Source organism: Prinia subflava, chromosome 14 (genome assembly GCF_021018805.1).
Source record: "Prinia subflava isolate CZ2003 ecotype Zambia chromosome 14, Cam_Psub_1.2, whole genome shotgun sequence".
Lineage (NCBI taxonomy): Eukaryota > Metazoa > Chordata > Aves > Passeriformes > Cisticolidae > Prinia > Prinia subflava.
In genome coordinates this window covers 298093-322259 of record NC_086260.1, presented here as the reverse complement: position 1 = coordinate 322259, position 24167 = coordinate 298093, and the positions used below count along the sequence as shown (strand labels likewise).

The window sequence follows — 24167 nt, the reverse complement described above, 5'->3', positions numbered from 1 at the left end:
GCTCCAGGCTCCGTGGGAGGGAGGCCAGGCTGTGCCTTTCATGCCAGACCCTGGGCACTCCGTGTGTCTCACGGGAGCCCAGTTCCCTTCCTGTGCTCTGGGGGATGCCAAGGCCACACCCAGCAGGCTGTGATGCTGCAGTGGTGCCCGTCCCAGGGCCACCACAGGGCTTTGGTGACAGAACTGCAGGCCCCACGGCCCCCCGTACCTGCTGCAGAAGAGACAGCCCCTTCCCACAGCCCACGGCACCACACACGGCCGCCTGTGCTGCTCTTTCCAGAAAATCACTTCCACGAATCACCGGCTTCTTTATGGCTCTGAACAGCCTTTGGAGCCCTGCTGCACTTGCCTTTCTCCTCCAAAATCAGAACAGCTGCCACCCAGAAGAAGTAGGGTTAAGAAACTTTAAAGTCCTTGAAATACAAATAAACTAAAGGAATAAAAATAAATGAGACCATAGACGAGAATGGTCTTGTGGCTAAAGCAGTGAAAGGGGTGTCAGAAGGTGCTGGCTCTGCTCCCAGCCCATACTTCTTGTGACAACAAGCACAAACCACTAGAGCTCAGTCCTTGGGTCTCCTGATCTCCAGAAGGGAAGAGGCCAGCACACATCACAGGCTGGCAAGTTACTGGATGCTGTTCACAAACAGCTCTTTGGGCCTTTGGATGAAAGGATTCCACAGTATCATCTGATAAGGAAAACTCATGATCAAGGCTTTCGCTTCTGGAAATGCAAGTTTCACTTCTCCCAAGGAACGAGAAGTGAGAGAAACTAGATTTAAAAAAAATTGAAATGACGTAGGGAAGAGCTCCAATAATCTTATGGTTTTGATTAATCTTTTGACAAGTCTCTCTTGTTTAGCTGGACAGCTCTACCCAACACTCAGTGTGACCCAGGCAAGGCCCCTGCACATGCCCTGTGTCACCAAAGCCACTTCTCACGTGTGATAAGCCAGCAGCCACTTGTGGAATGGCCAACAGGCAAGGCCCCAACCACATCTGTAGGTTTAGTAAGGGTGCACAGGTATGAATATAAGCAGATTAATTAGCTTCACTTTCATTGCTGGTGCACTCTGAAGAGCTTTTGATATTTAGGGCTGGGTATCACTCTGCTGCTTCCTGGGGACTTGCCCTGGTTGGTTAATGTCACACCAAGACTAGCAAACTCAAAAATTCCTTTTCTTCCACAAAGGGATTCCCCTGTTTCTCAGTTCTTACAAAAAAAAAAATTTAAAAATTGCCCTCTTTAAAATTCCTGTTAAGATGACTCAAGAAATCCGGTTACTTCTGCATTTCCATGTTTCCAGTTTGCAACAGAATTTCATACACCTCACATTGTTGCCAGTAAATTGGACAACCCTGTCAGGGAATTGCTGGTGCATCCTTGTGCCTTTCTCCTGGGCAGCCCAACTCCAGAGCTCCGCAGTTCCCTTCAGCTCTCCTTCCCTTCCTGCCCATGCTCCCATCCAGCCCCTGCCAGCCCCCAGATCGGGAGAGGGCAGCCAAGTCTCAGGGAGGTGGAGGCATTTTCTCTCCAGGTACAAAGAGCCACGGTCACATCCCTGCATGGCCATGGGCTGTGTATGCCATGAGGGAAACTGAGGCAAGCACAGCAGTTCAGTCCAGCCCTCTGGAAAATGGGACACTAACAAAGGGTGGTGCATTTGCAGACACAAAGAGAAACAGCAGCCCTGAATGCTGAACGCTGCAGGGAGAAAGCAGCAGCCTTTGGGAGCCCTGGGTGCTGCTCGCACCCTCCCAGTCACAGTGCAGGGACCCAGCAGGGGCCCAGCTCGGTGGAGGCTGGACTCCCACGGCCTCTCTTAGCCCTTCTGTGGGTGGGAGCAGAGCCCCTGGCTTAAAACTGTAAGGAAATCCCCAAACATATCTCATGAGGAGCAGAAAATCAGTGCAGGTGACAAAACCTCACATGCCTGAGACCTCCCTGAGCTTTACAGAGGTGACCAGCCTGCCCTGGGGACAGTGCAGGAGCGCAGGGGGCAGCTCAGGTGCCCTCACCACGGCTCGAGGCAGCCTTCCTCCCGACCCTGCAGCAGCTCCTGCAGGGCGTGCTGTGCCCACTCCTGCCCTGTGCAGCTCCTGCAGGGTGTGCTGTGCCCACTCCTGCCCTGTGCAGCTCCTGCAGGGTGTGCTGTGCCCACTCCTGCCCTGTGCAGCTCCTGCAGGGTGTGCTGTGCCCACTCCTGCCCTGTGCAGCTCCTGCAGGGCGTGCTGTGCCCACTCCTGCCCTGTGCAGCTCCTGCAGGGTGTGCTGTGCCCACTCCTGCCCTGTGCAGCTCCTGCAGGGCGTGCTGTGCCCACTCCTGCCCTGTGCAGCTCCTGCAGGGTGTGCTGTGCCCACTCCTGCCCTGTGCAGCTCCTGCAGGGTGTCCTGTGCCCACTCCTGCCCTGTGCAGCTCCTGCAGGGCCAGCAGCGAGCTGGGGAGGTGCCCCCCGGGTTTGCAGCGGGACCCCTCTGCCCACACGCCCACAGCCCCGCGCTCACCGTCACGGGCAGCTGCCTTTCCGAGGAGCTCAGCGACTCGTTGATGGAGCAGTGGATGACTTTGTCTGAAACAATCTGGATCTCACACGAGATCAGGCCGATTTTCACCTGGTACTCATTGCTCTCCAGGCCCAGGCTGTCAGGCTCTTTCTAGAGACAGAAATAAAATCAGGATGTCAGGCTCAGCATAGGAGTTAGAACTGCAATCGATCTTCCTGCTTCACTTTCCATATTCCCTGCTGTTTTGCAGACCTGGGAAGACTCTCCCTCAACAAGGACTTTTTTCCAGCACTCCACAGGAAAGCCAAAACCGGGCCATTCCCCATTTTCCTGTTTCCCATTCTTCACTCTGCATGGGGCATAGGATGTACAAGCCCCTTATGGAACCTGGAAAAATCTGCTTTTGATCGGGCCTGCTGTGCATGGAAGATAAGGATGTAAGCGCCCATCTGGGAGCGGGGAAGGATGTACAACGGAGGGGACAGCCAGGGGATGCGCCTGAAAAGCCTGAGAAAGGGGGAGCACATGGCAAACCATTAGGATATCCTGCAGCAAACAATGGCCTTTGAATTACTATTGCTCATTGTCCAGGCCACTCAGCTTCTGCACCCCAACTTCCTTGTGAGCTGAGCTGAATTCAGTAGCCAAAAGAGAAGAATGAACGATCTGTTTCTGCAGGAATAAACACCTATTGTCAGGCTCTTCTGCAGCACCTGCCTGGTTTCAGGCCAGGGCATTGTAGTTCTTTTCCACATATCCAGTATTTCATTTAGCCCCTTGCTACAACTTTTCCACATATCCAGCATTTAATTTAGCCCCTTGCTACAACACCCTCTCCAGGCAGCTCTCTGGCATCATGCCTCAGAAGGCATCCCCAGACCAGGCTGCATCTCCCGGGGCAGATGCAGAAGCTGCAAGCTGAGCCAAAATCAACAGCTCCTGCCTCTCCAGTTCCCATCCATGCCCTTCTCTCTGCTGTGTCTGTGGACAACCCCTGTGCTGGTACTTAGGACTGTGGAGATGGCAGCACCCAGAGCTGTAACAACCCCCTCCTCTTACGTGTATGACCAGAGTTAAGGGCTCGCCAGGATGGTGCTTGATCCACTTCTCCTTCTTGGCTGTGGAGAACTGGGGGTCAGCGTAGTACCCCAGGCTGAATTTGCTGATGTGCAGGGCCTCCTCGGGGTACATCTCCTCATCCAGAGCCGAGCGCTCGTCTGTGTAGAGGCGCCCGTTGAGGTAGAAGTCGACAGGGGCTGGCTTGCTCCCCACGGTGACGTTGGAGGCAGCCGGGGACGGGCAGGTGATGGCCGTGTCAGTGTGAACCCTACAGCGCTGGAAGCAGGAGCGTGGGCACGTCAGAACCCAGCACCACGAGTGCCCCCACCCCATCCACGGCCCCTCCCCAGCTTCATCCTTCTGGCAGCAGACACGCAGCCCTGCTCCATCACAAGGCACCCACCGTGTGCTCTCTGCCAATGCCACGGACGGCCATGGACACATTCTGCACCAGCCCAAAACCTCTTCCTTCCAGGGTGATGATCCTGCCCCCGCTGTGAGAAGGCAAGAAAGAGAGGATGACTGCAGAGGACAGTGCAGCAGTGGGATGTGATGGCTGCATCTTCCTTCTGTCATTTTCTCAGACATGTTTCTAAGCTGCCTGAGCAGAAAATGTGACCAAACAGCCAAAGTCTTCTTCCTACTTACAGCAGAGATCCACACAGCTACCACAGTATCAGGGAGGAAAGGAAGGAAGGAGTAGATGCTCTGGTGGAAAGGGGGGAGCCTCTTCCAGCATCTCCCACTGCCCAGAAGAGCAGGCTCTGCATGCCAGGGTATACAGCAGGCATCCTGACCACTGGCCATGGAAGTGAACTGCAAAGTGATGGCCAGGGGACATCCCCTGCCCTTGCCCCTACCCCTGTACCTGTCCCTGTCTCTGCCCCTGCCCTGCAGCAACCCACACAGAACTGTGAGGCTTGGAGAGGGAAACGTCCCTCATCCTGCATCTTCCAGGAGCTTCCAATTTAGATCAAAATGTGAAGGTTGCTGTGTTCTGAATCTGCCTGGAGGGAATGCAACACATGGGCCTCTCACTGTGCAGTCACCTAACAAGAATAATGAGCAGCCCCCATGTGCACAAGGCAGAGCATTGGCTGGAGAACCATCACCACTCATCTACACCCTAGATCGACCTTCCCCTTCCCCCATATCACATTTAACGTGTTTGAAGTATTTCCAGGAAACAGGCAAGACTCACAAGTCCTATTATCTGAAGAGCACTCCAGGCACAGTGACTTTGGGCATGAGGCCCCAGGGCTCTCTGAAGCCTGGGGATATCATGAGGAAGATCTGATCAAAGTTTCTAACTAGGAGCCTGTCACATCTGCAGACTAGTGTACAACTTTTGCATTGGTTTAGATTTTGGTTATATGGATTATTTTATCAATATGGTAAGAGAAATCAGATCAGCTACATTTTTACACAAGTTATTGATACCTCATGGTCAACAGCCCAGCAAAGTGCTGAAGCAGTTGGACTGCATGAGCCGTGCCAGAGGCTGGAGAGAGCCTGCAGTTACCATCCCTGTTCTCTGAAATTTGGGAACTGCTCTAAGTACCAAGAAAGCAGACTAAGGTGACTGAGAAATGGCCCAGTGGTTTCCTTTGTGACTACAGGCAGGACATTCTTCCCTTGTCTCTTTTTAGACACTCAGCAGCTGGAAGGCTGCGAGGGGCTGCGCCTGGCTGAGTCATGGCTCTGCCTTCCCCCTAACATTCCCACAGCCTGCAGCCTTGGCATTGTGCTTGGGAACAGAGAGGCAGCTTTGTTCCAAGGGGATCAGACCACCAGAGCCTGCTCATGCTCGCCCCTGGGCACGCTGCTTTCGGCGATGTCCTGCTGGCACAGCTGCTGGCCTCCCAGATTTCCTAGTCAGCCCTGGGCTTTTCATGCTCCAGAGGTGAGGAGGGTGGTATTTCACCACAGTATCCAAAGAAACAGAAGTCTGAGAGCTCCACAGAGATGTGAAACTAAAAGCAACACACTTTAAAAATTAAATACTGTGACCTTGGGGAAGGTTGAAATCCAAAATTACAAATCTCATCTTATCCTCCAGCAGTTTTGCTGCCAAGAAAAATCCTCAGGGTCTCATAGAGCCCCCACCTGGGCCTCCCCAAAGCACTCACCAGGTGTGTACAGTATAGTTACCAAGGCTGACATTTTTCCACTCCTAAATGCATCAAAACAAGCTCTGGACAGTCCTGGTGTGTGAGGCCTCTTCTACTCCCATGCTGGAGTTACCCTGGAGCACCCCAAGGGCAAGCTAAGGCACCCTCTATACCCGTCCAGCCCAGGGCTGAGAAGCCCCTTTCCCCTGTCAGGACCCTCTCCCACCCGGACCTGACCCTCTCTTTCACGGGCTGTCTCAGCTAGGGTGGGATCTCACCTGATCTGGCTCTTTTTGGGGTTGATGTCTGCTATAACCGGGTTCTTCTCATACTTGAAAGTGATGTTGTGGCTGGCACAAGACCTGTTCTCGAACTGCACGCAGACGGGCACAGCCGTGGTGAGCTCTGCGGCGGGCATGGTGCAGGTGATGGCGCTGTCGGTGCGGCTGCGTGAGGACAGCAGGGGTGAGCTGCAGGGAGCCAGAGGCTGCAGTCTGGCCTGAGCACCCCTGACAGATGGCAAGGAGCTTCCAGTCGATGCCAGCTACCTGCTCCTCCAGGCCTGCTCAGGGGCAGTTCTCAGTCACACCCTCCCGGCTCCCGGGCCGATTCCCCGTGCAGACAGAGGCGAGGGGCAGGCGGGGATGCCATGCCAGCATGCAGTGGTGCCCCCCACCAAAACCCTCGCCCTGCCTGACTTCTTGGGGGACAATACCAACCCACCTAAGGCTTTGGCTCTCGTCACTACTCCAGTGCCAGCCCCCAGCCCTGCTCCCACCTGAGGTCCGTGCACTGCTTGGAGGAGTTGATGAGGACACGGAGCTCTGAGCCGACATCCAGCCTGCTGCCTCTGATGGTCACTCTTGTTCCTCCTGCCTTCGGGCCATTTGGAGGAGCTATGGACTGCACCACAGGAAGCTAAAAACAAAGGGGAAATCTGTTTTCCAGCCTGGTAAATCTGCAGCTGGGTATTCCACGCTGTACACAGGAATTGATTCAGAACCTTGAGTAAGTGTCCAGCATGGTGAGGCTTGAACAGCAGCACAGCAAAAGCTTTTGCTGGCAAGGTTTCAGAACAAGAGAAGTGGTACAAACACTAAGGGGCAAGATCATATAAAACCTCTGTGACTCTCAGTGGTCCCTAAGCACTGTCTGTAAATGAAACATGGGGCCAAATGGGAGCCCAGGATCCCACCATTCCCTTCAGATTTCCAGTACGAGGTCCAGAGCCAGTGACAGCACAAGGTCCATCAATAAAAGGAAATTTCTCACTCATTCCCTCCCTCACCATCTCAGTCCTTCCAGATCCATGTCCTCCTAAATGCAAGGATAATGTTAAAGCCCTGCTGGACGATGGCCTTGAGATTGGTAAAATGGCCACCTGGGTTTAGATAATTGAATATCAGACCCCTGCTAAGGAAGCTTCAAATCTGCATCTCTTGAGGCAACAGGAACTGAGGGGGAAGTTACTTTGCCTCTTGCCATTTGCAGCAGAAATTAGCGTGTATGTTATCTGTGTTTGCAGCCCCTGGAAATCTTCCTGAGATTCATGAGCTGGAGGCTTTGATAACTCACGTGGCGCTGAGCCCTCTTGTCTGCTCACAGGCACCCCAGGAGAGGCTGCTGGCAACATCCCTGCTCCATTTGAGCAGGACAACCAGGGCAGAGCAAATCATGTTCTTGAGACCCTTCCCCAAGGCACTCTCTCTCAGACAGACCCACGGGGCTGGCCCCGCTCACCCCCAGCCCATCCCTCGCTCATGCAGGGCAGACCCTCGCAGAGCTTGGGCAGTGGAGTGCAGGCTGAGCCTGCTGTTAATGCCTTGCCTGGCAGTCTCTGCAAAAAAACTTAGGAGTGTAGGACCTACACAAACCCATGGGTTAACATCTACCCTTGTCCTACCCTCAGGTGCCTTCACTCCTCTACAGCCATTTCCTCTGTCAGTTCTGACCATCACCCATTTCCACCATATCCATTTTGCTAATTTATATTTCTCTGGGTTTTTGCAGGCAGTTGTCTATTGCCCTTGGCCCCTAACCCACATATTCATAAATGCAGCTACAGGATCAGTAGAGAGGATTATTCCTGTTCCCCAAAGTCCTTCCCCTTAGCCAGAGCCAGGGGCTGCTGCTCTTGGTGCACTGCCAGCACCAATCACCTCCATCACAGCTTTGGCAAATCCAGGTCATCCATGAGTCTCAAAAAATCTCACAGGTTGTAACAGCACTTCAGCAAAAGAGGTAGAAGAAAACTGAGTTCCTTTTTATAGCAGGAGAGTAGTCAGTAGAGCTGAGATGAGGCAGACCCTGCAGGAGCCGAGTCTGGGAGCACTCCCAGCTACAACATGGAGTGGCAGATTCTATTTCTCAACCAGCCGGGGAGGGCGTGGGGAGCTGCACACTCACTTTAAGGGGCACAGGAATCACCAAAGGAACACTCAGGAGACAGCCACTCACCACGTAGGAGTACCGCTCCCTGGACCTCCCCTCGCGGCTCACGTTCACCGTCACCACATCTGAAAACGCCTCCTGCGCCTCTCCGGTCTGGCACACGACTCTGTGGACGGATGGGGAGGTGGCAGCAGTGCCAGGGGCGAAGGGCAGCAGCAGCTGGCCTCTGCCTGCCCGCAGGGACAGCGAGGGACATGCAGGGGCCATGGTCCCTCCTCCCCAACTCACGTCTCAGAGACGACGTATCTGTGGGGCAGAGGGGCGCAGAGCACGCTGCCCACGCGCACGGCGCCCTGGAGGTCGCTGAAGCGGCGGCCCAGGTTCCTCCCGTGGATGGTCAGCAGCGTGCCCCCCTCCAGAGGCCCTCGCAGCGGCTCGATCTGCAGCACCAAGGGGCAGGTCATAAAGTCAGAGCACCACAGGGTCCCAGAATGGTTTGGGTTGGAAGAGACCTCAAAGGTCATCTAGTCTCAATGCCCATGCCATTGGCAGGGCCACCTTCCACTAGACCAGGTCAGGGGAGAACCAGGAGCTTCTGGCCTTCATCCCTGAGCCAATCCCGGTGCCCAGGCACCACCTGAGCCCTGTGAAGCAGACAGAATCACTCCTCACACTCCTGCTTGCCCAGTGCACCCAACACCATGGTCTCCAGCTTGGCAGAGGAGACACCATCACGCTTCTCTGCTGTGTTGGGCAGTGGGGTTTGGTCAAGGATCACTTCAGCTGCAAACACATCTGGGAAGAAACGTGCTTTCTGCCACACACCGGCTTTGAACCCACTCTTACACCACTCCACCCAACAGCTGCTGCCCCCAGCGCTGTGAAGGGACAGAGTCCCGGTTGTGACAACATCCCAGTGGTGTGAGAGGACAGGGGACAGGCCATGGTTGTGCTGCTTTGTTTTTCCCACTAACATGATGAAAACTGGCTCCTATCACTAGCAAGATGTCCTTGGCACCAGGTGACTCGACAGCATAGAAAGTCAGTGAATAATCCGGTGCAGGTCTTGACCCCTTCCTGTGCCAGGGACAATGTGCAGATCCTCCTCTGCTCCAGGCAGGACGCTGCAGCCAGTCCCAGCCCTTGGCACCACCCACCACCCCACCCCACGCCACGAGCACCCTCCATGCTGCCTTTGGGTCTTACCTTCCGAATCTCAGGAGGTGGGCAGGCTTCAGAGGCCTGTGGAGGCTCGGTCTGCAGCCTGCAGCTGGAGCTGCTCTCACTCCAGAGGCAGCGGTGCCCCAGGTCCTCCCTCCCCAAGCACTGGGAGCAGTCGGCACTGCCGGTCGCACAGTTGTACACCTCCACTGAACCACCAGAGACAACAGACAACGTGAGCTCCAGGCCTGAGGCTCTCACAGCTTTGTTTAGCCTAAGGCAGTCAAACACACACGGCCCACTGCTCCCACCACCTGCCAGCTACGCTAATCCCAGTAAAATCTGAAATCCAGTGGATGGGCAGAGCAATCTGCACATACAGTGAGAGGAGGCAGCGTTTGGCTTCCATCCTGCAGATCTTCCAGAAGGCCTGGGCACTTGTTCACACTACAATATAGTTTAGCACTTTCTTTTCCTTTTTCTCCCCCTTGAAAAACAAGCAACACCCAAACTTGGAACCTTTTGTCAATTTAAGCTAAATGTTTCCAAGTCTCAGCATCCGCATGGGAAGCTGCTTGGCAAAGTTGGCTCCATCCTGCCAGGAAAGCAATCACATTGCTTCCACACTGACAAAAATGAGTGGTTTGTCTTTGTACAGTGTTTACAGTTCTTTCCTTCCCCCTGTGACCACAGACCCCTTTCATTGACTTCTCCCTTCAGATCTGCTCAGCTCAGCTTTCATATGTTTTTCTTATACTGCCTTCATATCTCCATTAGCTGGTGCTCTGGGTTACATTTCCTCTCCAGCCTCAAGACTTCTGCCACTGGAGTGCGGATATCCACAGAGGTAACAGTCAGAAATGCTCAGGAAACATGGCTTTCACACCCTTTTCCCCACAGGAGACTTTGCAGAACCACATAAAACACAGAAACAAACACATTTGGCGCTTCTGCTCACAGGAGCATCCTAAGGCACTTCATGAGCAACTAATGAGTCCCTCAGCCTCAATGCTCTGCTGTGCTGGGCTAATGAAACTTCATCAGCACCAACATTCTGCCTGTGGCATGCTAGCGAAACATCACTGCTATTGAGGATCTCTTCTATTCTCTACAGAAAAACAAACAAACAAAAAAGCTTATTCCATGTCCTCTGTATTCCTCCCAGGGAGTTACACTGGGTGGTTTTCCAACCAATAGCAGAGCTTGTATTCCTTCAATGGACTATCAAAACAGAGTGTACAATAAAAGCTAATAAATATTGAAATAATAAACACTAACATCAGTGATTTCATTAAAGACATTATAAAAGATGCCCATGCTTGTCTGGCAGATCTCTGATGCAAGGCAGTCTCTCTAATGTGACTCACACCAGCCTGAGCAAGGCGAGGAGGAGCCAGAGCAGCCTAACGGTCCCGTGGGAACTCCAAATATTCTGGCCAGTTCCAAAGGATGCAAACATGGCCTATGTAAACGAGCTCCTTCTCCATGCAGGAGGAGGGGAATTCCACCACGCTTTTTCTGCTGTGGTTCCTGCTCCCAGCGCCACCCACACAGACAACTGCATCTTCTACACAGCCAAAACCCCATGTCCCACCCCCCTCCTCAGGGTTACCACTGTATTGCAAAATTACACCCTCTTCTTTCTGCAGAGAAATCAGATCTCGTGCCTGCCCATGCTGGTATTTCCAGGTATTTTCACTCTGCAAGATAATCCTTCTCCATTTAAGGGGATTTATCATGGGGAAACCTTTCTATCCTGGTCACTGGTTGTTGGTGCTGGTGTCTCTCCCTGTCACAGCTATCCTCCAAAGGAAAGCTCTCTTTGGGCTCTCCTCCTCTGCACCTCAGATAAATGAGCCCCTTCTCCCCCAGCAGCTGACACTGTTGAGAGGCAAAGGGGTTTGGGAACGCTGCCTCCAGGCAGAGCCTTGGCACGGGGCACTGCCACGCCCCCGGCTACGCAGAGTGTGGCAGTCACAGTGCCAGCCCGGCTCCGTGGCTGATCCCCTGGGCTCGTCCTGCCTGGCTACCTTGCCTGAGACTGACTCATTTCAAGTCTGACTGCTGCCTTCCACAGTTTGCTGATGTAGCAAGGGCTTTTTTGGGAATCCAGCCATTCTTTGCAGAGGCAGAGAATAGGCCAGGGGTGAAATGTGCTTACACATTTTTTTCCTTCTCAGCATAGGAAGCAAAAAGGAGGACTCAATTTTCACAGCATGTGGAGCCCTGATGCCAGGCTCCTGTGAGAGCTGAGGGAAGAGCCCTGTCCCACCCCTTCTCTCTCCCGGAGAATTCCTCTCCAGCCCACATCCCTGCTGTGACTGAGAGCACCAGGTAACCTGTGCCATGCACCACTGGCAGGTGAGACCTGCCTGCACCTCTGGGCAGGGCTTGACTTTGGCTGGCTGTAACAGGGACGTTGTGAGTGCCCGTCTGGGCTCTGGGCTCATGTTCATGGGGGTGACTGAGGGTAAATATGCTTTCTGCATGTGCCTGAGAGAAGGAACCATGTGCTCACTGGAGCCATGGTCTCTCTCCTGCAGCCATAAACTCTGCCCAGGTTTGAGAGTCACTGAAGCCAACCAGATGAGAGGAGCATAAAAATATTTTCAACTCAGACCTGTCATCATCTCCGGACTGTCGATAAATCTGTCTGGTTTGTCCTTCAGCTGGAGGTTCACTGGGAAGTGCTGGCTTTTTTCTGATGTGTGGAGCTGCACACAAAAAAACAAACAAAAACTTACAAAATTTAGTAAAATAGGAGGTTACACACTCTACATGGATTGACCTTTCTTGTGAGGCTTTTTTGACTACTGCTCCTCCAGACACAAGGGTCTTATCTTTAGCAGAAGAAGTGGGACAGCTGTTTTGTTTTAATCATTTTGCTGAAGTCCCAGTAAAGGGCACCAGGACACAGTGCATATCGTGATGAGCACAGAGCCCTGGGTTGCTGCTATTTTTAGCAGAAATGGACAGGAAGACGAGCAGCCTGGCCTGTCTGCACATTCTCAGGTGACGTGGTGGGAAAGTGCTCTTCTGCAGCTTCCACTTGCAATATTCCTATTGGTGAAAGCCCAAATGTTTGCTGCATTTTGCAGGTGCAGTCTGCTCTCTGACAACCACACACTGCTTTCCACTGAGCATCACAGCATTTTCTCAGGCCAATTTCCTGTTCAAAATAAAATTCACAGAAACAGCAACTCTGAAAGTTGGCCAAATTTTTACCTGAACTCTTCCCATTTAGAAAGGTAAACAAGCAGCTCTTTCCCAAGGCCCAGGGGAGCAGGGGCCAAAGCCACTGCAGATGCCCATGGAGCTGGGAACACAGCACAGAACCGGTGACATTTGTGTGCCCTGCCAGCATCAGCGCACACAGAGAGCCCAGAGGGGCAAATGCAGGAGTGAGCAGTGGAGGGAAGACAGCAAGTGGTGTCCCACTTCCAGGTGGGAGGCTGGGGGTGAGATCCTGCCTGCCCTCGAGCCTGATCCTCAGCCTGGGGGAAGCAGGGCTGGCAGCCTCACCCCTCGACTCACCAGCACATGTACACACTCCACGGCAGAGGAGTTCACCCACCGGGCTTCAAATGTCCTGTCTGTCCCGAAATGGCATTCCAGAGCTGTCTCCTAGGAGAGGGAAGACAAGGGCAGAATGACTGCAACAACCATTTTGTGCACTTCTCTGTCTGCCAGTCGATCAGCAGGGTCCATGTCCCACCTTGATTCTGCCTCTGGCACGTGAACTCTGTCCAAGTCAAACAGGAGATCAGTACCTGACACCAAAGACCAGGAGTGGTGCCTGGCCCACAGCACACACAGACCAGGAGATGTGCCTGGCTGGGCTCTTGCAACCCCAACAGCTCCTCTGGGCCTGGGTGTGTGGAACTCATGCTGCAGTGCAGACTGAGAGCCAGTGTTGTCCCAGGCCACCTTGTCCAAAACAGCCTAAACCAGTCTCTGATTTGGGCTCAAAGTCACCTTCCTCCTCCTCCTCAAAACGACTACACAGAGCAAATCTCTAATTCAAACAAGGAGCCAGCCGAGAACGTGTTCAAAGACAGACTTCTGTGCTGTTTTCCTGATAACACAAGAATGATATCCTGCACCAAATTATTGCTGTGCCTGCATCTGGCAGGAAAAAAAATCCTATCTCCAAGCAGTTGATGCTCCACCACTACTGAGGTTTAGCTACCCTTTGAAAACTGGTAGATCTGATAAAAGACATGGAAGGAATGGAAGGAAGCACCACACTCCTGGCAGGCAGCTGCTGGCTCAGCAAACACACAGGCAGGTTCTTGCCCAGTGCATCACCTGTGCCCAGGCAGCTCTGGCTCCACAGGCTGCCACGGCCCTGGCCTCATGTCCCTGCCCATGCAGGGCCCCTGCTGCAGCTAAGGGGTCAGGGCACATCTCTGAGGCTCCCAGCTTCAGCAGCACTCATGAGTTCCTCCAGAGAGGGAAGGAGAAGAAATCCTACCCAGCACCCTGGGACAGTGAGCAGAAGGTGGTGGAAAGAGGCCAGACTGCCAGAGCCTCTCCTGCTGCCCCATTCCTGCTGACTCCTTTTCCTGTGGCTTCCATGCACTACTGCTTCCTCCTCAGGCACCTCCAGCATCCAGACAGGAAGAAGGATTTCTCACCCTGTTTTGCTGATTGCAGAGGTCACAGCCTCCTTCCTGGAGGCTGAAGCTCTGCAGGAAAAGAGCACCCCATCCAGGCACGAGGGTCTGCTCTGCCCCTGTGCCAAGAGCAAGGAGGTGTGGTGGGACTGGTGCCTCCACAGCCTCCAGCAGCACCCTCCAGCATGCCAGAACAGCCCCACCAGCACTTCCATAACTCCCCTCTCCTGAAGAACAAAGAGCCACATGGCTGCCCAGGATGCTGGAATCATCTGCAGGGGCAAGGCAAACCTGGCTCCATGAGACCTCTTGATCTGAGCCAAAATTACCCAGGGCAGCTTTCTACAAACACCAGAGCTTACTCAAGCACTTTCCCAGTGCTCAGCTTCTTTTCCCCCAATCCCTCTGGTTCTTTCTGGCATGCAGCACATCTCCAAAGGCACCATTTGATGTCCACTTCTGCTTTTTGCTGTTAGAATTAGTGTGTCAGAAAATTTCACACAGAAGGCTTTTTCACACCAAACAAGCTCTGCAGTAACAATCTGAAGTTAAACAATGCTTCCATGCTGTACTCAAATCCTGTGGCTCAGACAGGGCTCCCTGCCCACCACTCAGAGCTGTGTCCTTCCCTCCTCAGCATGGGCACTGGGGCCAGGCTGGCAAGTGGGGTTGGGAGAGCATGACACCAGCACACTCCATGGTAGAGCAAACACCCACAGGGGAACACGGAGTTTTACCCCCCTCAAACACTGGTCCAAACCTTCCCAATGCCTTTAGGAACATGTTTACCTTAGAGAAAGTTGCATTGGCCAGTGAGATCATGATGTTCTGAGATACACCCGTAGGCATTGGCTCCAAAGGGGCAGGTACTATTCGAGGACAGTCAATTTTCTTCTGCTAGGTATAAAAATAAGAAAAAAAAAAGGGGTTAGCTAGGTGCACATTGAGCAACAAGCGAAGACCATCAAGATCCTTGAGAAGATTCATTTCACTGGGAAATGGATACTGCCAGGTGCACAGTGACCACGTACCTGCACCTCAGCTGCCACTCTGGCCGTGACAGGGCCAGAATGACTCTGAAAAGGAGGCACTGCCATCTCCAGTGCAGATCTACCAGTGTGACCCTCTCCCACCCCCTGCAAGCCACGTCCCACCCACAGCGTTGCTCACTCCTGCCAGCACCTGCAGAGTCTGTGTCCCAGGCTCTCCATCCTGCACAGCGGCACTGCAGAGTGCACAGGCTGCGTGTGCGTGCAGAGGGGGCACGAGGAACTACAGGGGCTTCAGTGAGGGGGCTGCACGAGCAGGGCAGCTGCAGTGAAAGCTTAAATGAAGCTGAAAAATTATTTTAAAAGGTCATCTGTCTCCCTACTTTTGTTCTCATTTTAAATTGATGTCTCAGACACTGGAGCTGACTCAGAATTCCAGTCTATGCGACAAACCCGTCCTGTTCTCTCATGAGACGTAAATCACACTGTGAAAGTACAGCAAACATGAAGCCAGATTGTGCATGGCCCCAGGGTACATCCAGAGTAATGCCTGTGACAGTGGAGCCATTGGGGTAAAAGACAACAAAATACTTGGTCCATTATGCAGGATCATTTGCAGCAGGCAAGATTTCCTCTCGCTTGCATTAAAGGTTATCCTGCTGTGGCTCCACTGATGCCAGTGCTGCTGCTGCTCCAAGGAGAGGCTGAGCCTGCCCTCCCAGTGCTAGGATGTCTGCTCAGACACACCCATGCAGCTGGACACATCCCTGGGACCAGACATGCAGCCAGGGGGAGGTTTCTCTCCTGCTCTCCCCAGACCTAGATAGGAGTCAGGGAGCTACCTGGAAGTGCCTGTTTGACTGTGGAAAAAACGTCTCACTTTTGTCAGGACACTCACGTAACCAAGCTTAGCTTGTGCTGCCTAACCAAGGAGATTAAATAACAGAAATGAACGTGATAAGGGAAGCAAAACAGCAAAGCAAACAACTGGGGAGACATTTCAGCCCCAAGCCTCTTCCAAGGGAATAAAGAGTTAAAATAAAACCAGCACAGCTACAATTTCAAGCAAAACCTCCCCTGGCCTGGTGAGTCCTTGCATGTCACCAGAGCCGGCACAGCTTCCTAGAGAAATACATTTTAGAGGACTGATTAACTTGTCATCTTGCAGCCCCTTCTCCCGCTGTTCACCAGCCACCAGAAATAGAGCTTCCAGCTGACTATATCCTTCACATCTGGATGAGAGGAAAGGGGCAGAATGTCCAAGATGCTGCGGGTGGAGCCGGTGCGATGCAGCTTTCCCTGCAGAGCCATGCCCAGGTGCAGCCGTGCCAGCGATGGTTTGTTTACCAAAAGCCCCAACTGCACAGTGACAGCACCGTGTTTCCAGGGCTACGGAGCACCTCTCCTGCAGCTGCTCACGAGAGCAGCAGGAGGCACAGAGAGAAAACAAACATGCCCAAGCAGGTCAGCATCCAGCCCAACTATACCTCTGGAGCAGGAGATCCAAGGAGATAAAATCAGTCCTTTGCTAATCAAGCACTAACCCAGGGCAGTCCCCAGGTGACCACAGCCCTGATGTCACCCAGTGTCACTGCTGAGACTGACACCTCCAAGTCCCTGGCACCAGCAGCTCACACAGCACAAGCACCCCCTGCCCCAACAGCTGGCGTGTGCCAGACTTGCTGCAGGTTTCCCCAGGCCCTGGCACAGGACAAACACCCAACAGGAGCAACCATCAGGATGGTTTTCAACTTCCCAGCACCCATCCAGATAGCCAGAGAAAATGCCAGACACCAAAACCTGTGAAGTGGACAAAGAAAAGGATGCTTCCCCAAAACACCTGGGTGTGCACAGGCAGGCCCAGCTGAACCCAGCACACTGCCCTGTGCTGCTGGGAGCTGCCACCTGGCAGGGACTTCTCCATCCCCGTTTCCCAGGGATTTACAAAATCTGGAGCTCCACATGGTGGCTTTGTCTCCACCCCCCTGTTCTGCAGTCAGAGTCACCCACCTCTTCCCCACTGGAGAAGAGTGGATGCCAGGGCTGGCCCTGGGCTCAGCCCCAGAGTGAGAGTGGGACATCTGACATGAGGCCAAACTCCTCTCAATGACGAGCATGGGGAACACCGGAGACCTGAGTTAAGAGCAGAGTATCAGTGCAAAAGGGATATTCAATTTACAGTGTAAAAGCTTGGCTTGGATCTAGAGCAGATTGATTGCTAAAAGGCCCATTTTATTTAAATTAACTTCAATTTAAATTTCAGTAGTAGGAACACTCTGATCCTCTGGGTATTAAAGCTGCAATTCGGAAAGGGGCGATTTTCTCCTCTGGATGAGCACCCCTGTGGTGCTCCAGCGTGTTATTAACATACAGCAACCTCAAGTCAAAGCTAAGGGAATGGTGGAGTATGGCTGCTGCTTCTTGTACTCAAACTCAGGCGGCCCAGGATGTGGAGAAAGCGTGGCATTGCTCCAGGTATGAGAAGCCATGGCAAGCCAAGAGATGGAGCCCACAGGTGGCACCACGACAGCGGAATCCTTGAGCCAGCTGCCAGCCTCCTCACACGCACACCTCGGCACAGCGGAGCACGGCGTGGTGGGCACGGTGCAGACACAGCCTGCACACATCCCCTCCTCAACACCAGCTGAGCAGCGTGCCCCAACCCCAGCAGGGCATCAGCCACGGCCAGAGAGTGCCAGCCACTGCTGGAGGAGCCCGAGCAGCTGGACGAGCCTCACCTCCATCCGCAGCACATCCTCACACTGGGAGTGGTTGGAGACACAGCTGTAAGCAGAGGGGCACCAGTGACACTTCCACCTGGCTGAGAGGCAGCTGGTGCACCTGAAATGGCAAAGGCAAGGTGAGAAAAGTAGAATACAGGTTGCTCAGAGGGGCCACACCTCAGCCCTGCAGCCCATCTTCACTGGCAGAGTTCAGCTGGCAGAGGATGTGGCCAGAGCCCACCACCCCCAGGCATCCCTGCCTGGCTTCAGGCTACAGCAGACTGAGGGCAACCTCCCCCTGCTTAGCAAAAAACCTCTTCCTCCCAAAGAAAGCTTTCCTCTCATCTGTCTCACTGAGGAGCCTGGCATGCTGGACCTGACTAAGACTCTCCTTACACAGATATGGGAGTGCTGGCAGGCCTTGTGGTCAGGTCCTGCTGTTATCCTGAGAGGTGGATGAGTTTCGGTGTGTGCCACTGGAGCCCCCTCAAGCTGATGGGGATATCAGACTGCTTCCACCCAGGGTGGGAAGGAGCAAGAGAGCATGACCCTCCCTTTCCCAATGCCCCACAGATTCCTGGGGAGGCCACCTCTGCAGCTGAAGGGTTAACAAAACAAGCTTTATATAAAAAATATTATTCATGTTTAAAAGAAACCCAACATGTCCAGATGGCTTAAGGACCCTTCTCTGGCATCACATCTCCCACAATCCTGCCAAATCCTGCCCAGGACCCCAGCTGCCTACTCACAGGAGCTGTGCTCCCCCATTAACCCCAGGAGGGTTAATTAACAGGAGGACCCTCGTCCAGCTTTGTGCTGGCACCCTCCCAGCTTCAAACTGCCCCACCTTTGTCACCCAGTGCCACCCAGGCCCTGCCACCTGCCTGCGGTGGCTCCACTGCCTGCACATTGGGGTCACTTACGCTCTCTTCGGGTAAATGTTTCCAATCCTTTTGCAATCATAGATGGTGAAATTGGCCCGGATAATGCTTTTGTTGTTGACCCGGAGAGAAGTTTCAACAACCACGTGGTCTGAGAAAATCAAGCCAAAGAACATTGGGTTGCAACAGCCCCATGCTCACACTCATACTCAGTAGACAAGAGAGACTCTTGGGAAAACAAGAGCTAAATCTGATTTCTTTTCTCTAGGGCTTCCTCCAAGCTGCATTTCAGAACTTGGATCAGTCATTCTTTCTCCTCTGACCTTCAGCTCTTCCCTCCTAAATCAGCACTATACATGACTCTCACAGAAAATAACATGGTGACTTTCAGCACAAAATTCCAGCATGTTATGCAAGTGTTAATTAACAGATTTAATTATTGTCTTCACATACAGTTGGTGCTAAATTATAATTTTTCAAATGTGGTAATTAAAACATGCTAGTTATCATGTTTTAAAATCCGCTCACTTTCCCTGTGCCAACAAACCTGCAGAGAGCGGAAATCCCTTTTTTGGCTGCTCAACACACCATACTACCTTCCCTCCCCCCAAAATTGCCTGGGTTTTTTTTTTTTTTTTCTGTGCAATTTTGCCATATAAGCACCAGGGAGAAGAAACAATGCCTCTTTCAGAATACAGACAATAAATCAGCGCACTGGATTCCAGAAATTCATTTGGACATTGCTGTAACCAACAATACAGAGTAGTTAATGATCTCCCATTCTTTGGATAGTTTGGGAGAAAAGCAACGGAGCTTTACAAATGGGCCTAGGAAAAGTGGAATTTTTAAAAGGACTAGCTAATTCTCCCCTTACTGAAGTCAACCATCTTCAGTAGCATATTCACTCCAGGCTTGAAGGATGAAGATTTAACAAGCACTCAAGCCTGGACCTCTCCAAAGGCACTGAGAGGGGCTGACTCCACGGCTGAGCAGCCCGTGCAGATCTGGGCAGCCCAGCCAGCAGCTCTGCTGACTTCAGCCTCATCTGCAGGTGCCCATCTCCTCTGGAGGCAGCCCCATGGAGCCTCGAGACAGGCACCCCCTTTGGCACCATCGGGAGACAGGGGACACTGCACACCCCTGTCTGGCTCTTGATTGCAAAATGGGGCTAAGAGTTCCTGAGCTCCTTCAGGTACCCACTCACTCTTCCTCCAGAACTTCTCCTGAAAGGCATTGTGTGTTTGGAAGGGAAATTAAACAAAGCAATTGAAAATATCAGTATAAAATAAACTACATTATTTGCCCAGTTTTGGGCAAATAAAATGTTTTGGGCTTAGTACATACTAAATCTAAAGCAGGAGCTCAAACCAGATAAAAATAAGTACATGAACTTGCATTTAAGTTCTGATGTTTAAAACAAAAATTGATAGATTAAAATACTATCAATTCATGTAAAGATGGTGGAACTACTATGCTTCAGAGTCACATGCCCGGTAAAATAGAAGCAGATTTGGGCGCTTTTTCCCTGTATGCGTTAACTGCACATACAAATGAAAATAAATAAAGCCTATTAAAAACTATGTCCACAAAAGTGGTTAGAAAGAAGTAGCTTGTTTGCCTCTACATACCTTGGTCATCAGGAAATGCCGGATATTTCTCATGTGGAAGCAAACTGCAATAAATAAATTGGTTTACATAATCCCCAGCAACTCTGGCTACCGTGTGGATGTTGTTTCCATAGTCACATGAAATATTTGTTCCATTCAGGTTCGGGATAGTTCCATTTATTTGTATTATCAGGGCCTATATTAGACAAAAAAGCCAGCTATTATCACAGAAAATTATATTTAGAAATCATCAACATTTAAGAAGCTTTTCAGAGGTAGGCAACTCCAAAACAAGCCCACAAGACAGGGTCTGTCTTGAAACAAATAATATTTTGATGAAAATCTTTAAAATATAATTAAAATACTTTAAAATAGCAACAATACAAAGCCAGGAAATGAGTTGACTCAGCTGTCTGCTGCTGATTGTATTTGAAGTTTTGCGTTTGGTGCAGCAGCTCTGGTGTTTTTTACCTACAGACTCGGCATCAGCCAGCTCAGGCTCCGGGGTGCAGCTGATCACCCCCGGTGCCCCGAGAGCAGCAGCAGCAGCAGCAGCAGCAGCAGCAGCAGCAGAGCTCAGCAGCCCCTGACCCGCACCCGAGGCGGGTTACCCGCCCTGGGAGCAGGCAGGGCTCTTCCGAGGGGGATTGGTTTGGAACGGCATCAAACGCACCGGGTTCTCCTTGTCGATGTTGATCTCGGGCTCCAGGATGGTCATGGAAGGGCACTGCTGCACTCCTCCGCTCACACTCGCCCAGAAGTTGGCCCCTGTGAAGTTGGTGCACTCATGCTTCAGAGAACACCTGCAACAAACAGAGGAACAGCTCGTGGTTGATGAGTTTTAAAACAGGTGATAAAAATGTTGAATTCTTTGTGAGGGAAACTCCTGAGAAAATCTTGTGTCTGTATCTTTTTCCTCCATCCATGCAGCTAAGCCTTAACATTTGCTGCTATGTTTAAGGTGTCTGCTTGCCATGATAAAAACATGGACTCTCACAGCACCAGTGGAGCAGCAGGATTGAAGAGGACAGGAGAAGGCCAGGCTGAACCCAAACTCTGGAGGAGAGGATGACATTTTGTCTGACATCTTCAGTTTGCAAACGCAGAATCTAATTTGAATATCCCCTTTTTCATGTGTCTTCTACTAATAGATGAGATCTGCAGGGGCAAAAGATGGACTTTCATGGGGTGTGGGTTCTCCCAGTCCCATGGTTTGGCATCTTCAAGAGATTCTTTGCACTGGCAGCTGCCTGTGGCATGACAATGTAGCTAGGGTGAAATCTTGGCTCTGAAGAACATCCCAACCCTTTGGGCCAGATGCAATTGTTTCCAACAGCACATATTTTGTAATGAGTGGAAAAAGACTGTTGGTAGTGTGTGGGGAAATACAAAAGGCACCAGAAATTCTTGCTCAGGCTTGAGGGCCACAGGACACACTGAGGGGCACAGGACACGGCTGCTCCTACCTGGTCTCCATCGTGCACCACCCGCAGTAGGCGTCGGCGGCGGCCAGGCACTCCGAGCACGTTGAGTACTGGCTGCAGGCAGCCACCTTCACCCGAGTCATCTGCACAACAACAACACAGCTGCCTCCAAATGTGTCCCAGCCCCACAGAACACCCGGCCGGGACACAGCGGCATGGCCACGCGCAGCTGGGGACAAGACACCAGCACCTCGGGCTGCAACACCCTTACCCTGGAGCAAACTCACCCAGCACGCCGCAGGAGCAGACCCTGGCACAGCTCTGGAAGCTGGAGCTGTGCTATGGCCACCCAGCATGGGGATGAGCCCAAGGAGCTGCACACTGTGGCCCCTGGAGCCTGTCCAAGGCAGGGGCCACAAGCCCCAGGACAGGAAGGGTGCCCTACGGCTTGAGAAACCACAGGGTTTGCAGCCAGCTGAGCTGAACTGGGCTCAGCTAGGCTGGGCTGAGCTGCTCTTTTTCAGCTGGTGCCATGGCAGGAGCCGTGTGATGGCCAGGCTACAGAGTGTGACACTGCACCTTTCAGAGGTGTCAGATGGGCATATCTTCACTGCTTGTCCCTCTCTGTGAAAAGCTCTCACCCAGACCTGCAGAAAGCTCCTCTCAAAATAGAGCCCAGCACTCTCTGGCTGTTTACACAAAGATCAGAAAGCAGCACCACTCTACAAACCTTGATTTGTAAAAAAATCAAAGTACCTCTGGGGACTCACTTGGCAGGAGCAGTTGGAAGGGAAAGCATGTGTTGGTTTCTGCTCTCTCCTCCTTTGATCTATAAACATTTGGGAAGGAAACCCGAGTGGTTTGGAACAGTGAGGACTGAAAACGTGAGGTGCCAAGAGCCCTGAGCTCCCACCAGGCAATCACACTCCAGGCTGTGGGCTCCTTGGCCAGAGCCCCACTTCACTCACAGCACCTCACTGCTCCCCGGCCCTGCGGGGCTCAGCAACCCCACCCCAACCCTGTCAAGCTCCTGGGGAGCTTCCCAGGATGCTAACTACACCAAAGAAAAATTAACTCATCAGATTCATTGGAAAAGAAGCAGTCAGAGGAGGCATCACAAGCATCACAGCAGTTGTTTGAGCAGTCTGAGCAGAGGGCACAGCCCAGCCAGGGGCTGAGATGAGACAGTCAGAGCCATCAGCTAAAGAGGCATCCTGGGAGGGGTCTGTGAAATGATAATGACCAATCTGCAGGGAATTAGAGCTTGGAAAATACAAATGCAACACGTAACATTTGTGGTTGTGCATCTGTTTTGACAGATTAAAATGTAATTCAGGACAAACCACCAGTGCCTGGAGCACTCAGCTCTCATCTTCCTACTCCGTTAACTTGATGGAGATGGGACCGCCTGTCTGTACCTGCTGCAGCTCTCCAGGTCTCTGCAGAGCCCTCCTGCCAAGCACTGAGCAGAAACCTCCCCAGGGACCACTTCTGACAGGCAGACTTTTTGTCTCTAGGATCTCCCGAAAGTCTTCCTAAAGACCATGTACTGTCATTTTGGGGTACAGGAATAAGCTTTGCTTATTTCTGCATTCCCATAAGTGGAATCAGTTTCAGTATCTTTCACTCTTCTTTTTACCTGACCACCACAAAGACCAGATAAGCTGGGCTGCATGGTGTTATCACCCAGCACAGGAGAATGGACTGGCACCTTCCCAGAAAGCCCAGTGACAGCTAAAGCTCTGAACAACTTGGTTCTCACTACTAATCTTAAATAAAATCTTACTGTCCTTTTCTGCTCCCAGCTCTGAGCTAAATCAAATGTGTGCTGTGCTCCAAGAACTGTTTTGTTGAAGAATGAAGATCTCACCTGGTAAGAGGTCATCAGGTAGAGGTAGGTGGAATCAGAAGGGTCAAACTGCATGATGGGATGGACAGGCTCTCCGTAAGCCACCGAAATGGATCTCCTGCTAATAACCTCCATCGTACTGTCCAGGTTAATCTGTAGAGAGAAGAGGCCACTCACTGAGACCATTTTCAAACACAAGGGGAGAAGATTATTTCTCCTTGGTTATAAATAAAAACCAAAGTGGTATACAGTGGTGCCTCAAGTTGTCAAGCACTGTGAATCTCTGCACACTTTGCAGGCTGCACTTTCCTGGAAAGTCAGCTCTGTGTCACTGGGCAGGCATGGCACGGCCCAGAAAGCCCCAGCCTCGCTCAGTGGTGCAGGACCCTCCTCGTCCCCGGTCCCTCTGAGGGGCTGCCTCTGGGAAGGGTCTGACTGGAGGCTCTGCCCTGCACAGCTGCATCCAGCAGGCACAGCAGCGTTTGTGTTACCCTCATGCAAGCGGCACCAGCCTTCAGGCCTCACCACACACACTCGCACATTCTGTACAGAGAACACTGAGTTTCCAAAACTTAATGAAAAACAGTGAAAACCAGCAACAGGGCTGTATGGCATGGCATCTCCTGCTCCCTGCATATTTGAAAAATAAGTGTTGTCACTCCCAGCCAGAAGAAGCCTCTATCCCTGCTGACTCCAGAAGACCACAGCAGCTGCCACGGGAGTGCCAAGTCCTACCTTGCCTCATGAATCACCAGCCGAAGCGCTGGCAGTGATGGAGGAGGCTGCACAGCCTCACCCTGCCTTTCAGTTCTCTGAATGTCTTGGCATTTGACTTGAAAATTCAGTAAAT

General features: G+C 52.2%; 1 protein-coding gene across 2 annotated transcripts in view; it reads right to left on the bottom strand.

Moving 5' to 3' along the window:
• The window catches only part of PLXND1 (plexin D1), a 69254-nt gene that overhangs the window by 23950 nt on the left and 21137 nt on the right, over positions 1 to 24167 (bottom strand). The window contains exons 3-19 of one of the 2 annotated variants that reach the window (XM_063411285.1): positions 23339 to 23470; positions 21511 to 21611; positions 20718 to 20847; positions 20066 to 20240; positions 18480 to 18588; positions 17572 to 17674; positions 14634 to 14741; positions 12763 to 12852; positions 11849 to 11942; positions 9274 to 9437; positions 8356 to 8507; positions 8134 to 8233; positions 6455 to 6594; positions 5955 to 6122; positions 3969 to 4059; positions 3566 to 3841; positions 2507 to 2656 (exon numbers count right to left, since the gene is read on the bottom strand). In XM_063411285.1, the coding sequence (XP_063267355.1) occupies positions 2507 to 2656; positions 3566 to 3841; positions 3969 to 4059; positions 5955 to 6122; positions 6455 to 6594; positions 8134 to 8233; positions 8356 to 8507; positions 9274 to 9437; positions 11849 to 11942; positions 12763 to 12852; positions 14634 to 14741; positions 17572 to 17674; positions 18480 to 18588; positions 20066 to 20240; positions 20718 to 20847; positions 21511 to 21611; positions 23339 to 23470 (2283 nt within the window). The remainder of the gene's footprint in view (positions 1 to 2506; positions 2657 to 3565; positions 3842 to 3968; positions 4060 to 5954; positions 6123 to 6454; positions 6595 to 8133; positions 8234 to 8355; positions 8508 to 9273; positions 9438 to 11848; positions 11943 to 12762; positions 12853 to 14633; positions 14742 to 17571; positions 17675 to 18479; positions 18589 to 20065; positions 20241 to 20717; positions 20848 to 21510; positions 21612 to 23338; positions 23471 to 24167) is intronic. The other variant, XM_063411287.1, reaches the window with a different exon arrangement.